Here is a 12,724-nt window from a genome sequence, read left to right as displayed (position 1 = left end):
TTAATTTCTGTCCAGCAGCATCTAGAAGGTGATGTGTACCAGTTTCCTAGACAACACTTAATTGTTAAGTTCAGAATACAAAATGAAAGGCAATCTAAACTTGCTTGTTGAAATAGGCTCCATGGCTTGTTGCTGCTACTCAGGATTCATTACTACTGAAAATAAGAGGGTAAAGAGCTATGCTGAATCAGTGCCTCCCCACCTCCTCCCTTCAAACTAAGGCACGTTATTCTTCAAGGACGATATGTAATAGAGACTCTCTGTTGGTGCTGAGTTGCTATAAGAGGTGGGGAATCCCTTGTAGAATCCTTCTTAAAACAAATGGTAGGACTGAAGGCCCTTGTAAAGACCTTTAGTTTGACTAGAAAGTTGTCTCAGTATCAAGTGTGTACTATGTCAATTACCAATCTTGAATGCTGACAAGAATGGAACTAAGGGCTAATTCAGCATCCACAAAATCCTTGGCACTAAGTAAAAAAAAAAAAAAAAAAAATTTAAAAATTGCTGTCTTTCATGTCAGTACTAGAGCTGCATTTGGCAACCCCAGGGGAGAGGCAGAATGACATTTCCGAGCACCACGATCAGTACTGTTGACTGAAGCCAGACAGGACAAAAACATAATTATGAGAGTGCTTCCCTTGCTTTTTTTCAATAGGCATCAGTGGCAGAGCTGTCAGCACTAATACAGGAGCAGATCATCTGGGTGACTTGAGCTTCCACAACACATTCTCAAGTGGCCAAACCAGAGCTGTGGAGGGAATCAAAACAACTTCTTCGTGCCCATCTTTTTATCAACACTTAAAAGTGTGATATTTGGCACTCCGAGTGCTAGCCAGTGGTAAAGATAGGGTGGCATACTCCAGGGTGCCACTTCTACTTACATCCTAGGAAATAACTAAGTTTTGGTGCCCACCTCAACCAGCTCTGAGGTTGATACACTCAAATGTTTTTGGCAGAAACATTGAAAATTTCAATTCCTTCTCCCTGAAGCTGGGGAGTTCGGATAAAACCCAGCAAACTCAGTACCTCCCTATTCCCCCTCGCCTCCGTGGAGGCTATATGAACACTAGTTATACAGCTCAGTTACGCAGGATCGTGTGTTCCAAGTGACAGACAGATGGAAGATTATTTTTGAAGAAATCGTTGGAAGATAGAAACTTTAACAGAGGAAGGAAAACATGAGAAGGAAAATGCACATTAGAGGCATTTTTAAACACTAAGCAGCATGGTATCACTATGCATACAATCACCACAAAGAATAGTAGCACATACAATTATGAACAACAACTGCATAGTATTAACCAGGCAGACTTGTCAGTTCTTTCCTACAATGAACAGTTTTCAGCATACAAACATCAGTCTAAAATTACATGAAAAACAAACATTTCATACTGTATTACAAGTATATATTCTAAATCATACCTCAGGTGCTAGGTATTCTGGAGTACCACAGAATGTTTTCATAGTTGCTGCGTCTGTGATTCCTTCTTTGCAAAGTCCAAAGTCTGTAATTTTTATGTGTCCATCTTTATCCAACATTAGATTTTCTAACTGTGTATTAGGGAAAAAAATGTTCCCTTAGTATTTCTTAACAGGAGGCTGATGCATTACATCAATTTTATAAAAAAAGTACAGAGTTATTGCTTGCAATAGAATGTAATATGTTTGTAATTTTAAAAAAATTACAGCATCTATTATATTACAGCATTTAATAGTGTTTACTGTTATACCATTTAAATAATTATTTAATGCTTTATCATAGTTTACAACAGTAAATCCCAGGTCAATCAAAGCATGACCTTTCATTCTGAAGTTTGACAAGTTTGGTGCATCTTCCACAGAATGAAAGCAAAATAGTTTTCTAAATATTCTCAAGATATATTAAAGTAATGCAAGGTTATAATCATGGCTGTCATTTGGTAAGGCTTCATAGGTTTCCTTTGCTGTAACGTGACCTTCATTTATCAAGACGCACTTTTCTTACTATACTGTCATTAAACAGTTAGTATATATCCAGTTAGCATAGTTAGTTATAAACAGTTAGTATAAATCCTTAAAATATCATTCCACAACTTTTTCAATAACAGACAAAAGCAAAGGTAGGGAGGCTACTGATAAGAAAACCCTGAGGTAAATTCCTCCTTGTATACTTGCAAATGACTGTTCTTGCATAGTGTATGTGTACCTCTGCATGCTTTGCATGGCTTTTTAAATACATGATTCTTGCTTTGAAATATGGAAACAGAATATACCCTGTTATGAAGTATTTAAATAACAGGAATAAAAACTACTGAGATATTTACTGTAGACTATCTCAAAAGCACAGCTAACATCACTTTCCCAAAAGCTTTTAATTAGCAATACCTTAAATACAGATAGAACTAAAAACAAGCAAAACATACTTCTGAACAACTTTTCTCAACAGAAAAAGGTTTTATTTTTTTCTAATTGTAAGGTTTGTAGTGAAAATACCAACAAAGAACAATCACAGCCCTGTCTTCGTAAGTCTGCATAAAGTCTGAAATACAATTCAAAGGTATATTATTTCCTGCTGAGTCTAAGTGTCATACAAAGAAGATGTAAAGTAGATGACACCAGCAATAGAAGATTAATGACATCAAATGCCTCTTTCCTTATTGTTTAAAATTTAAATAAAAAATCATGACCTATCATTCCTTGACCAGACAAGTCCATATTTTTCCAAGATGTCACAGCACTTTATGTTATTAAAACAGATTCTGCTACAACGAGGTAACCCAGTATTTTGTTTTCTGTCTGTCTCCTTGAGTAGAACTTGCCTACTATTGCCTCCTTCTCGGTTGCTGTACAAAGGAGTCCATGAATGAACTCCACTACTGCGCATGTATGATGGGAAAGTACAATTTCCTGTACAAGAAATTAAAGGCTTGTCACAAATAAAATAGTCTCGTCATGGTATTTAGACGTTCCTCCCACGTAAGTGAGAAAATGTTCCTGTTGAAAGCAGAGGTTATTTTCCATAGAACATGGCCGTACTGTGTCACAGAGTACCTGGAGCTTCAGGCAACAGAGGATACACAACTGTATATGCACGCAAATCTAATGCAAACTACATTCCAGTATTATGAATCTTTCCCAAGATACAAAACACAAATTAGTTTTTAAATTAAGGCTGAAATTCTTTTCCTATTCAAGTATTCTGAATTGTTTTACATGTTTCCAAATCATACAAGAACATAACTCCTTGGTGAGATAAACAGAACACAGTCATATTGTCCCAACTCCCCATTTCCCTTGTTTGGGGACATTGAGAATTATATTTGAGATTTGTGTTGAAATCCAAGTTAAGTTAGAAGTAGGGGGGGGAGAGGGGGGAGCAGAAATTTAAATGACCTTCAAGTGCTATTACTAAGGTATGCTGTTTCTTCTCTTAATCAAGTTAAAGTCAAGTAATGTACCTATTTATAGATTACTATACGAAACGGCTTCCTTCAGCACACACAGAACTTTAAACTGAACACGGCTTTTTTCTTCCCCATTAACTCTGAATAGTGCAATAGTGCAACTTCATAATTACTTTGTGTTTGTCCCAATAGTCTCCGAGAAAAAAAAAAATTGATTACTTCTTTTTTTTCTTTTTTTTACCTTGAGATCACGGTACACAATCTTCCCAGAATGCAGATAGTCCAGGGCAGAGACAATTTCTGCACCATAGAAGCGTGTGCGGTCCTCTGAGAACACCCGCTCTCTCGACAAATGGAAAAACAGCTGCAGGGTAAACAGCAGGGACAGGATTGTAATAATTACTGATTTAGTGGGGGAAATTAACACAAACATAAAACACCTCTCATCACCATATTGTGATGATAGATAGTGTACTCTCAGTGGACACTCAGCACTCTTAGACAGCAGCTGGCTTATCTTTTCCAGGTTTCCAAAGGGAGAAAGCGAGCTGTTAAATCAGCGTTTTAATCAATATACCAATCTTGTTTAAGGCATTCTGCTTGCTACTCATTTAACCTTCAGTTACCAGAGGAAAAAAAAAAAAAAAAGTATGTAGCAGCATCATTCTGTACTTGTCCCTCCACCACTTCCTCAGATTTTTATTTTAAGCCACTGAGAAATATCACTAAAATACCCAGATTCTGGTTCCACCTTAAGTTTTTCAGTAATTTAGTAACTTTCCTTAGAAGTGAAAAAAATCTAGTTCTTCAGTAGACTTTGACTGAATAGGTGAACTGGTATTTTACAGAAACAGCACATTCATAATGCTAGTAATATCACAGTCACTAGAAAAAGCAAAACAACAACTACTTCGGGCTTATAAAAACAAATCTATATATTTAGTTTATTTCTTTGCTACAATGTAAACAATTCTTTGGGGGGTTTGTCTCTTTTTTAGTACTTTATAAATAACAGCACTTTGCAGACACTTTTTCAACTGAACACCTTCAGTGAAAAATATTAGTGGTTACGTATTGCCAGTAGCTTCAGCTGCAATGAAAAAGCATGAGGTGAAATTCCGTAAGGTTGTCAGGATCTCACTGGATAAAACATCATGCTCAGAACCTGGAACAACACCTAAAAAAGAAGAATTTGGCTATTTACTTCAAATGCTCTCTAAAATGGCTGGGTTTGTTTACTGTTGTTAAGGAAGCTTGGGAAAGTCCTCAAGCAAGGATTAGTGAGTATGTTTCTGTATTCTGCTTAAGACCAAACGGGTTGCCTGCCTTATTCCTTCAAGTTATGATGTTTTCAGTTTTACCACAAGAGCTAATCAACAAAACAGAAATACAGAAAATGTGATCATTTACAAATTAAATATAGACAAGCAAACCCATAACAACAATGTGGGTTTCTTATTTTCACTGCTAAAAACATCAAGTAGATGAGAATTCCTGGGTAGATACACAAAAAAAAACAAAATCAACCAACCAAAAAACCAATAATGTGCATAACCTGCCATTACCACATCCTACTTTACACTTGTAGGAAATCTACACCGCTCACACCACACAGAACAGTGTAAGAATTACTGCAACTATTTTCAGTGTATGGACTTTTCAACATGTAATTAAAAAGTCCATCGTATAAACAACTAGAAGTCAACTTCTTTCCTGACAGTTGTACTCCAGAAAATGTGTATTACTTTCTCCTGAACCTAAACAAATTTCCCACTAAACTGAGGCTTCTGGCAGCACATACTTGTGTATACAGAGACTTCACAGAAAACAGAAACCACAGCATCATTTAAAGAGAATATTTCTCATTATATCTGGATTCTCCTTTCAATTTCTTTCTGAATTCTCAAGACACCCTGTATAAAAATGGAATACCTGCATGACTAAGAGGATCATCATTTTGTAGGTATTTCAATTGCTCCTGCTGCTTGTTTCCCTGTTTAAGCACCAATCCCTGGTCGTGGTATCAGCCCTCCTGGTAATAACCTGCTTTCTGTACTGATGACTGCTTAATTGCCAACGCAAACACAAGACCCATACAGACTAAGTAACTAACCTTCATGAATGGCCTCATTTATTATAAATTGGGGAAAGAATAAATAAATTTCTCAATTTGTGGCGTCTTTACTTTGCAAGATGTAAATAGGAAACAAACACCGCCAAGTAGAACTTCATCAAATAAAGCACAATACAAAATTCATGTAATGTATGTATTTATGGCCATTTTGTGGTCTCTTTCATAAATAATGAGCTAATGTAATTCATTTTTAAAAGTTTTATTTGTTTTCATGGACTCAAAGTAATTCAAAGTAAAGGCCAACTTTCTGATCAATTTTTAATGTGTACAATAGCAAACACATTCCAAAAATTTATAATATAACATCCAGTTAGCCCTACATTCATATCTATGCAAAAGGACTACTACAGTTTTCTGTATGAAAGAGACTAATCCAGTAGGTCAGCAGCAAAGTCTTAGAAAATTCTAAAACCTCAGGATACTTGTCAGCAACAGATGTATTAATATCCACTAAAAAAGTGTCCCAATATGAACTTGAGAGTTCATAGCCTGACAACGTAAAAAAAATTTTTTTCTTTAGTGTTTACTTCCGAGAAAATATTCTTGATATTCAAAATACTAACTTCAAAGTAAAATGACCACCTAGAAACAACTAGCAATAGTTCTGTGTTTGCCAACGATACTATGAGTTCCCAAGGCCATTGATTTTAACGTTATATATGACACCACAGTCACTCTTCATAAGCATTCTTCATATTATAGCACCTAACAGACTTGTCATCAAACCATACATGCTAGTTTTGAATGAAGACTGTACAATAAAAATGGGTGTTAAAAGTGAATTCGTACACTCAGATATGCTAAAGATACTAAAGCAAATTTTAAAACTATAATAGAAAAATCTAATTCAGTGAAATTACAGCATTATTTTCAGCTAATTATTTAGTTGGTTCACTATTTTGGAAGAGTTATGCCAGCAGGCTCTATTTACAATTGTCAGAACATGAAGATTAGATTTATTAAGTCAGAGAAGGAAAAGAAGAAATCTGATGGAAGGTTATGAAAAAAGCTTCCAACATTTGCACTATGTATTGATTTACAGTTATTAAATATGTGCTATAAAGTCATTGGAATTGCAATAGAAATAGCTTTGGCACAAAGCAAGCCATTTTGCACATAACATTTTTGATGGCATACATGAGGGTGCTATAGTTACAGTGAGGACTGGAGCTATAAATTTCCTGGTACATCTTTAACTTAAAAACTGAACAACAATGTTGCCATGGGGTTTTTTCCTAATAAAAAATTTTAATGGAAAATTTTTAACAAATAAAAACAGAGATCAAACATAAAAGTATATCCAACTGCAGATCCAAGCATGCCAAATATGTAAGACACAACCTTACATCAATCGATACGTTAAACTTCTACACATGCTAGTGACCTATTTAGCATGTTGAAAATTGTATGACTGGCTCTTGCTGTTGTATATTGTGTTTGCTCAGCTCTGTAGTCAAACACATTTTATATTTGTTGATTTTACTCTTTTGCAAAGCATTTGCAGTAGCAGCCTTGACATTTTGAATTATTTTTTTATTTTTTCAGACTTTATATTGTTCCTAGGAACATTCTGTACCCAAAGAAATATAGCACCCTTATTTTGGACTATCATAATTTTAGGCTAAAGGTACATTCTCTCATCTACTTAGAGTTTAGGAAAACAAAACAGGGCACAACCGAGATAAACATGGCACAGCTTACAACAATATTCAGTTATTTTTTGTTAGGCAGGTTGTAAATCCTCTGTCTCTTTTTCTAGACAATAATAGCACTTGTTCAATTACAACAAACCATTTAGTTCTCTCTTGCCTAATGAATTGAAGTAAGAGCTGTGAAAAAAAAAATGCCAAGCGGAACAGAGATTCAGAATTCTGGTGTGGAGAAACCATCTGAACAAATTTTAGAGTCTAATTTTATTATACAGATAATTACCAATTAAGTTGGTTACAAAGTATGGAATTTGGAATTATGCTGAAAGTGTAAAGCAAGGAATTTAATCAACTTGTTAGTAATCTGAATCAGCATACTCTGCAGAATAATGTATGTAATAGATTTCATTCTTACAGCTTTTCAACCTTTAAAGCAAAATACTGGAAATAAAAAACGGGAAACATCCACTCCAAAAGTATTCCCCAACAATGAAGAGCCATTCTTAGAATATCATTTTTTATATGACAATTTATACCATTCCATGTGGCCTAGAAGTTGGGGGAACACTAATGTGCTACTAAACATACTGCAGTCACACAGTATGCAAAATTATATGGGTTACAAAAGGAAGAGTAGGCAAATCAATACTAGCAGGAAAACCACCAATACACCCTTACATATTTTTTTCAAATGTTGATAGGACAAGGACAGCAAAAAATGTACAAAAAAAAAGGGTGTTTTTTTCTTTAAAGTAGGCCTGTCTTTGTAAGTACTGATAGTTTGACTTATTTTAAAATATTTACATTAATATTCTATATTTTGAACCAAAGTAAAGAACACAATTTATGATACAATACTGCACATGCATTTTTTCCCAACACACTCATAAAATATGTCATTTCAAAGTCTTGTTAATGGAATTTGATCATCTCAAACAAGCCAGATGAGTTTGTGGGTTTTTTTGTAAAATCAAATTTCAATATCTTAACACTACTTTAATATAATTCCTTCAGTATAACAAAGGTATTGAGAAGTAATCACAATGTTAGAAGTATCCTTCTAGCTCTATACTGCAACATAGTTTATGATCAATAGACATTGCTAAACATTTCATCCACAGAGCTCACTAGCAAAACTAAAAAAAAAAAGAGAAAGTTAAGCTTTCAGCCACAACGAAGATTTCAGGATTGGGCCCTCAAGCAGCAGAAAATTAACTGTAAAAGTTGTCAGTATAAGGAAAATGTATTCAATATTTCTGTCTGAATAATTTGCTTGACAAAAATCCTCTAATGTTTTGCTTTAATATATCTAGCTACAGAATATGCTTTATTCCTTTAAAGGAAGTCAAAGGAGAATTCGATACCGTAATACTTTGTACATTGTAAAAAAGCACACACATAGACCAGTAAAACTGAAGCAGTTACATTTTCATTGTAACATGTTCCCGTATTAACAGAGCTAAAGTTACATAGGCAAGGTAAGGCAAAGATAAATTGCTACTATTCTGGTGGGATATTAAATTCAACACGGATCTAGATTTTTAAGAGGTACAGAAGATTCTTGTTTAGAATCACTTTAGCACTGTGTCTTCTCCTCCAGAATGAAATTCAGTGACCCCTTCCTTCACTGTTTTCTTTCTTAACTATAGGAAGAGGAACTGAAGACTCCTAGTACTGACTACACTTTTTATTACTGTAGCAGGGCAGAAGCCTCAACTGTGGCATTTTCTTGCTTGCGTCTGGGTGACAGTCAGGAATAGGGACACAAATTTCAAGAACACCTTTCATTCAGAGGATTGTTTGGGTAATGTGCTCCTGAAAGACATAATCCATGAAAATTCCCAAGCAACTGACTCAGGCACAACCGTTTCACTAAAAAGAAATCTTTAATCTAAAGGAATTTTAAACAGAAGCACACTGAAGGTAGTACAGCACTGGAGAGAATAAAAAACAATGTGGTACTGCTACAGTCAATTTCCCACTGGAAGGATATAATTACAAAATGAGTTTTCAACACCTTCAACAGTGAGAAACCATTGTAAGGAAATTAAACTTCCTTGGAACACAAAGAGAACGGTAGAGGAAAGCAGCAAAAGAAAAAAGTCTGTGTGTCATATAGGAGATATGCTTACAAATGGCTAAAATGCTGGCTAAACTTTGTACACCTTACTTTCAGCAGTTCTGAGTTAATAACAAGGCTATTTTTACTAATATGAACTCCTTTAGTCACTGTCTGCTAGGACATACAAAGTCAGAAATTCACAGGAAAATTTGGTAAGATTAAAGGTTTTCCTATTAAAAAGGACAGTTTGTCCAACTTACTATTCCAGATCTCTAGTCAGAAAGAAGCACATAAACAAATGAAGAGAGTTTTTTCAAAGAAAACTACCTATTCTGAAAGGCCATTATTTCCCACTTGTGGCAAAAATTTACAGTTAGCTTCACTGAATTAAGGAACCATCAGCGAAGAACGTGAGCAACAATGACAAACAAGAACATCATACCTGGAAAAAAGGGACCCACTCTTGGCAAAGTACATTGCAATCATTCAAATCCCAGTAAGCAAAAGCAGGCGGCCACCAAGAAACCCATGACACAAGGTGTTTGCAGCAGTTGCCACAAAGGTGCACCACCCAATGCAGAGAAATGCAAGATACAAGCCTGATCAAAACACAGTGTCAGAGTATCCTCAATCTTAAGAAAGGAGTCGAAAACATTCTCTGTGGCCTATTCTCTATTCTGCAATCAGCTCTATTCTCTCCACTCTGCATTCAAATAGGACAGAAAGGTATCTTTCAAAAAGATGAGCATTGAAATGATAGACTGATGTTAAAAACATACTTTAAAAACCCCTAGTTCATCTTGTAATGAGATACAGTCTGAATAGCAAACTGCACCTAAAAGGTAGGTAAAAGCCCTCTTCTTAGTTGCTATTCTCTTTAATTCCAAAGATTTAATTCTGTCAAATGCCTGGTATAGTTTTTGATATTCCAGTAAAGAGCTGGAGGACAGCAGCAGCTTAAAGGTTAACAGCACTGTAAGAAGTTTAGCACTTAAGTTGAAATTTCCAGAGTACACAGCAAGTGAAGGGGACAGAAGTAATGAAAAATATGAATACTCCACTCTTTTCTCATAGATATTTGCAATGGCTACAGCAAAGAAGAGAATGCGTATTTCACATTAGGACAAAAGCAAGACTAGACAACATTATTTTTGCTTGTTTGCACTAGATTATCACCGTTTCATGCCAGAACATGTTATAATATGCTTGAAGAAAAAACAATATGCAAGCTATTTGTAATTACTGGTTTTCATGAAATTATCCTTCAAGATACAACAGTCTACTTTTTCAAGAACAGGAACTACTTTTGACAGCATAGTTATAAAATGTCTCCTTTTTTTTAATAAAACAATTTTAGAAATAAAAAAACCTTCAAAGACACTAGAAAGCAAAAAAGGCAAGAAAAATTATATCTTTTAAAGTGTAATCCAGTGACAGCATTACCATTAAAAGCGCAGAACATCTTTTTTAAACTTACCTCTCCTCCGTTAACATATTCCATCACAAAACATAAACGATCCTTTGTCTGGAAGGAATATTTCAAGGACTTGCAAAGAAAACAGCAAAACCAAACCAATTATCATCTTGTATTAACACAATTTCTTGCACTTGAACTGTAATAATATTTAATTTCATCCTCTTAAGCAGACAATTCTGACTTGGTGAGAACTTTCAGAGTAATTAAAAGTGTAACTTCCTATCTGGCGCTTGAGATGAATTAACACAAAAAACATCATGTCTTCCCTCATCTCTGCCACACGGCCATTGATATGAAAACACCATGCTTATTACAAGAAAATACCAAATAGTTACTAAAAAACACAATTTTCTACTGCATTTCTCATTGCCATACATGGTACCAACTATTCTCACTCATCTGTTTTATGGTGTCCACTGTCACAATGCCCATCAAGACAGAGATTACCATATTATTTTTAATTTCTCCCAAACAAAATCTTAAAAGTTATCTTAACCTCCAGCCTGCTTTCATATCCAAAGCAAGGACTCCAGTTTTACATGCTATACAATGTTAAAAACACTAAGTGCCAAATGAATATATTTATTTATGTATCATTTTAAAATTGTAACAAAGGTTATTATCGTAATTAAATTTTTTTACTTATCAATGTTGATTTGATTTTGCTTTGAAAAATAATACCAAAGAAAATCTACAGATGCAGGCTTGGCCTAAAAGATGCAAAATTAAGTAGAATTACATGTAACAAAACCATAAGGAGACTCATATGACTTAAATACTGCATGTCTACTTAAAATATTTGTTTAATAGTATCAGAAAGCTATAAAGATACAACTGCAGTGACATTGTTGCATGATTTGCTTGGAATTACACATACTCCTGCTTATCTTTACACTCGAATTTGAGAAACTTTGGGGGACCTAATTTCTCTTGACTGAATTTCCAAGAATATTTTGGCCAGGAAATATAAATGCAATCCTCTGCTTTCTAAAGGGTTTATGATTTTCTAAGTAGGAAAGCTTCCATGTTATACTTTGATATTTTAATACAAAACAGAAAATAATTTTTCCCTTTCTTAAAATACATCTTTTTGAAATCAATGAAAATGACCATATGAAGTCAAGGACATTGAAGCAGTGGGGTTTGAGTTTTGTTGCTCAATGGGCTACTTATGTTGAACATATAGTTATTTTTATCATTTTATTGAATTATTAATTAAGTTTTGTTAGTAAAAATTACTTACTTGACACTGTGAAATCAATAACTTTTATTTTAAAAGTGTTCATATACAAAAACCACAAAAATTGCACGAGTTACATTCTACAACAACATGTGCAGTTAAGCTTTACAAAATTATTAGAAACTTTATTTCTGAACTCCTAAATACATATTCTGATACAAGATATCATAAGCACCAGATAGATACTGCTTGTTTACAGATCATCATGAGAAAGACTTCAAAATTTATTTGTAAATTATGTTCATAATGGAATACCCATCATATTGAAAATTACCTGCTAATGTACTTAAAACTAATTCCTAATACTTACTGTTAAAAAAGGGTGTCTGGTGTTTTTCAATACTCTGCTTTCAGTAAGCGTATGAGCCACTTCATCCTGAGAAATAAAGAGTAGAAGAAGTAGGTCTGAATTAAGGGACAAAATTGTTATTTAATTAACTGCGAAGAAAAGGTCAACACTTCCAAAAAGAGAAAGCTACAGTACAGTTTTGGAAAATGAAAAAATCTGAAACAAACGTGAAAAATAATTCACCTTTCTTGAGAAAATATTTTAGAGTAAATTTAAGTTTGGCAAAATACAATTTAACTTACTTTAGTTTCTCTTTTTATTTTCTTGCTTTAAAATGAAGTCTTTAAGTTTATATCCAATGCAGGGAAGGAAGAAGTTATAATACTGGATTTGATAGTTTAAAAATATAGCCATCATAACTTCGCAGTTCTGGTTTGAATCATCTGAACAACATATCTACAGAGAGATTGAATCAATTTGCAAGAAACGT

At 34.2% G+C, this 12,724-nt stretch overlaps 1 protein-coding gene across 1 annotated transcript in view; it reads right to left on the bottom strand.

Moving 5' to 3' along the window:
- Window positions 1-12,350, bottom strand: part of AKT3 (v-akt murine thymoma viral oncogene homolog 3) — a gene marked incomplete at its 5' end in the record, with an annotated part of 47,784 nt that extends 35,434 nt beyond the window's left edge. Inside the window, 4 exons of the mRNA XM_010289540.1 lie at window positions 1,423-1,551; window positions 3,625-3,747; window positions 10,706-10,774; window positions 12,256-12,350. Of these exons, the coding sequence (XP_010287842.1) occupies window positions 1,423-1,551; window positions 3,625-3,747; window positions 10,706-10,774; window positions 12,256-12,350 (416 nt within the window). The remainder of the gene's footprint in view (window positions 1-1,422; window positions 1,552-3,624; window positions 3,748-10,705; window positions 10,775-12,255) is intronic.
- Between the last annotated feature and the right edge of the window lie 374 nt (window positions 12,351-12,724).

The sequence above is a fragment of the Phaethon lepturus genome, unplaced genomic scaffold (genome assembly GCF_000687285.1).
Source record: "Phaethon lepturus isolate BGI_N335 unplaced genomic scaffold, ASM68728v1 scaffold17326, whole genome shotgun sequence".
Lineage (NCBI taxonomy): Eukaryota > Metazoa > Chordata > Aves > Phaethontiformes > Phaethontidae > Phaethon > Phaethon lepturus.
The sequence above is the reverse complement of the archived record's forward strand: the minus strand, read 5'-3'. Positions and strand labels throughout refer to the sequence as shown.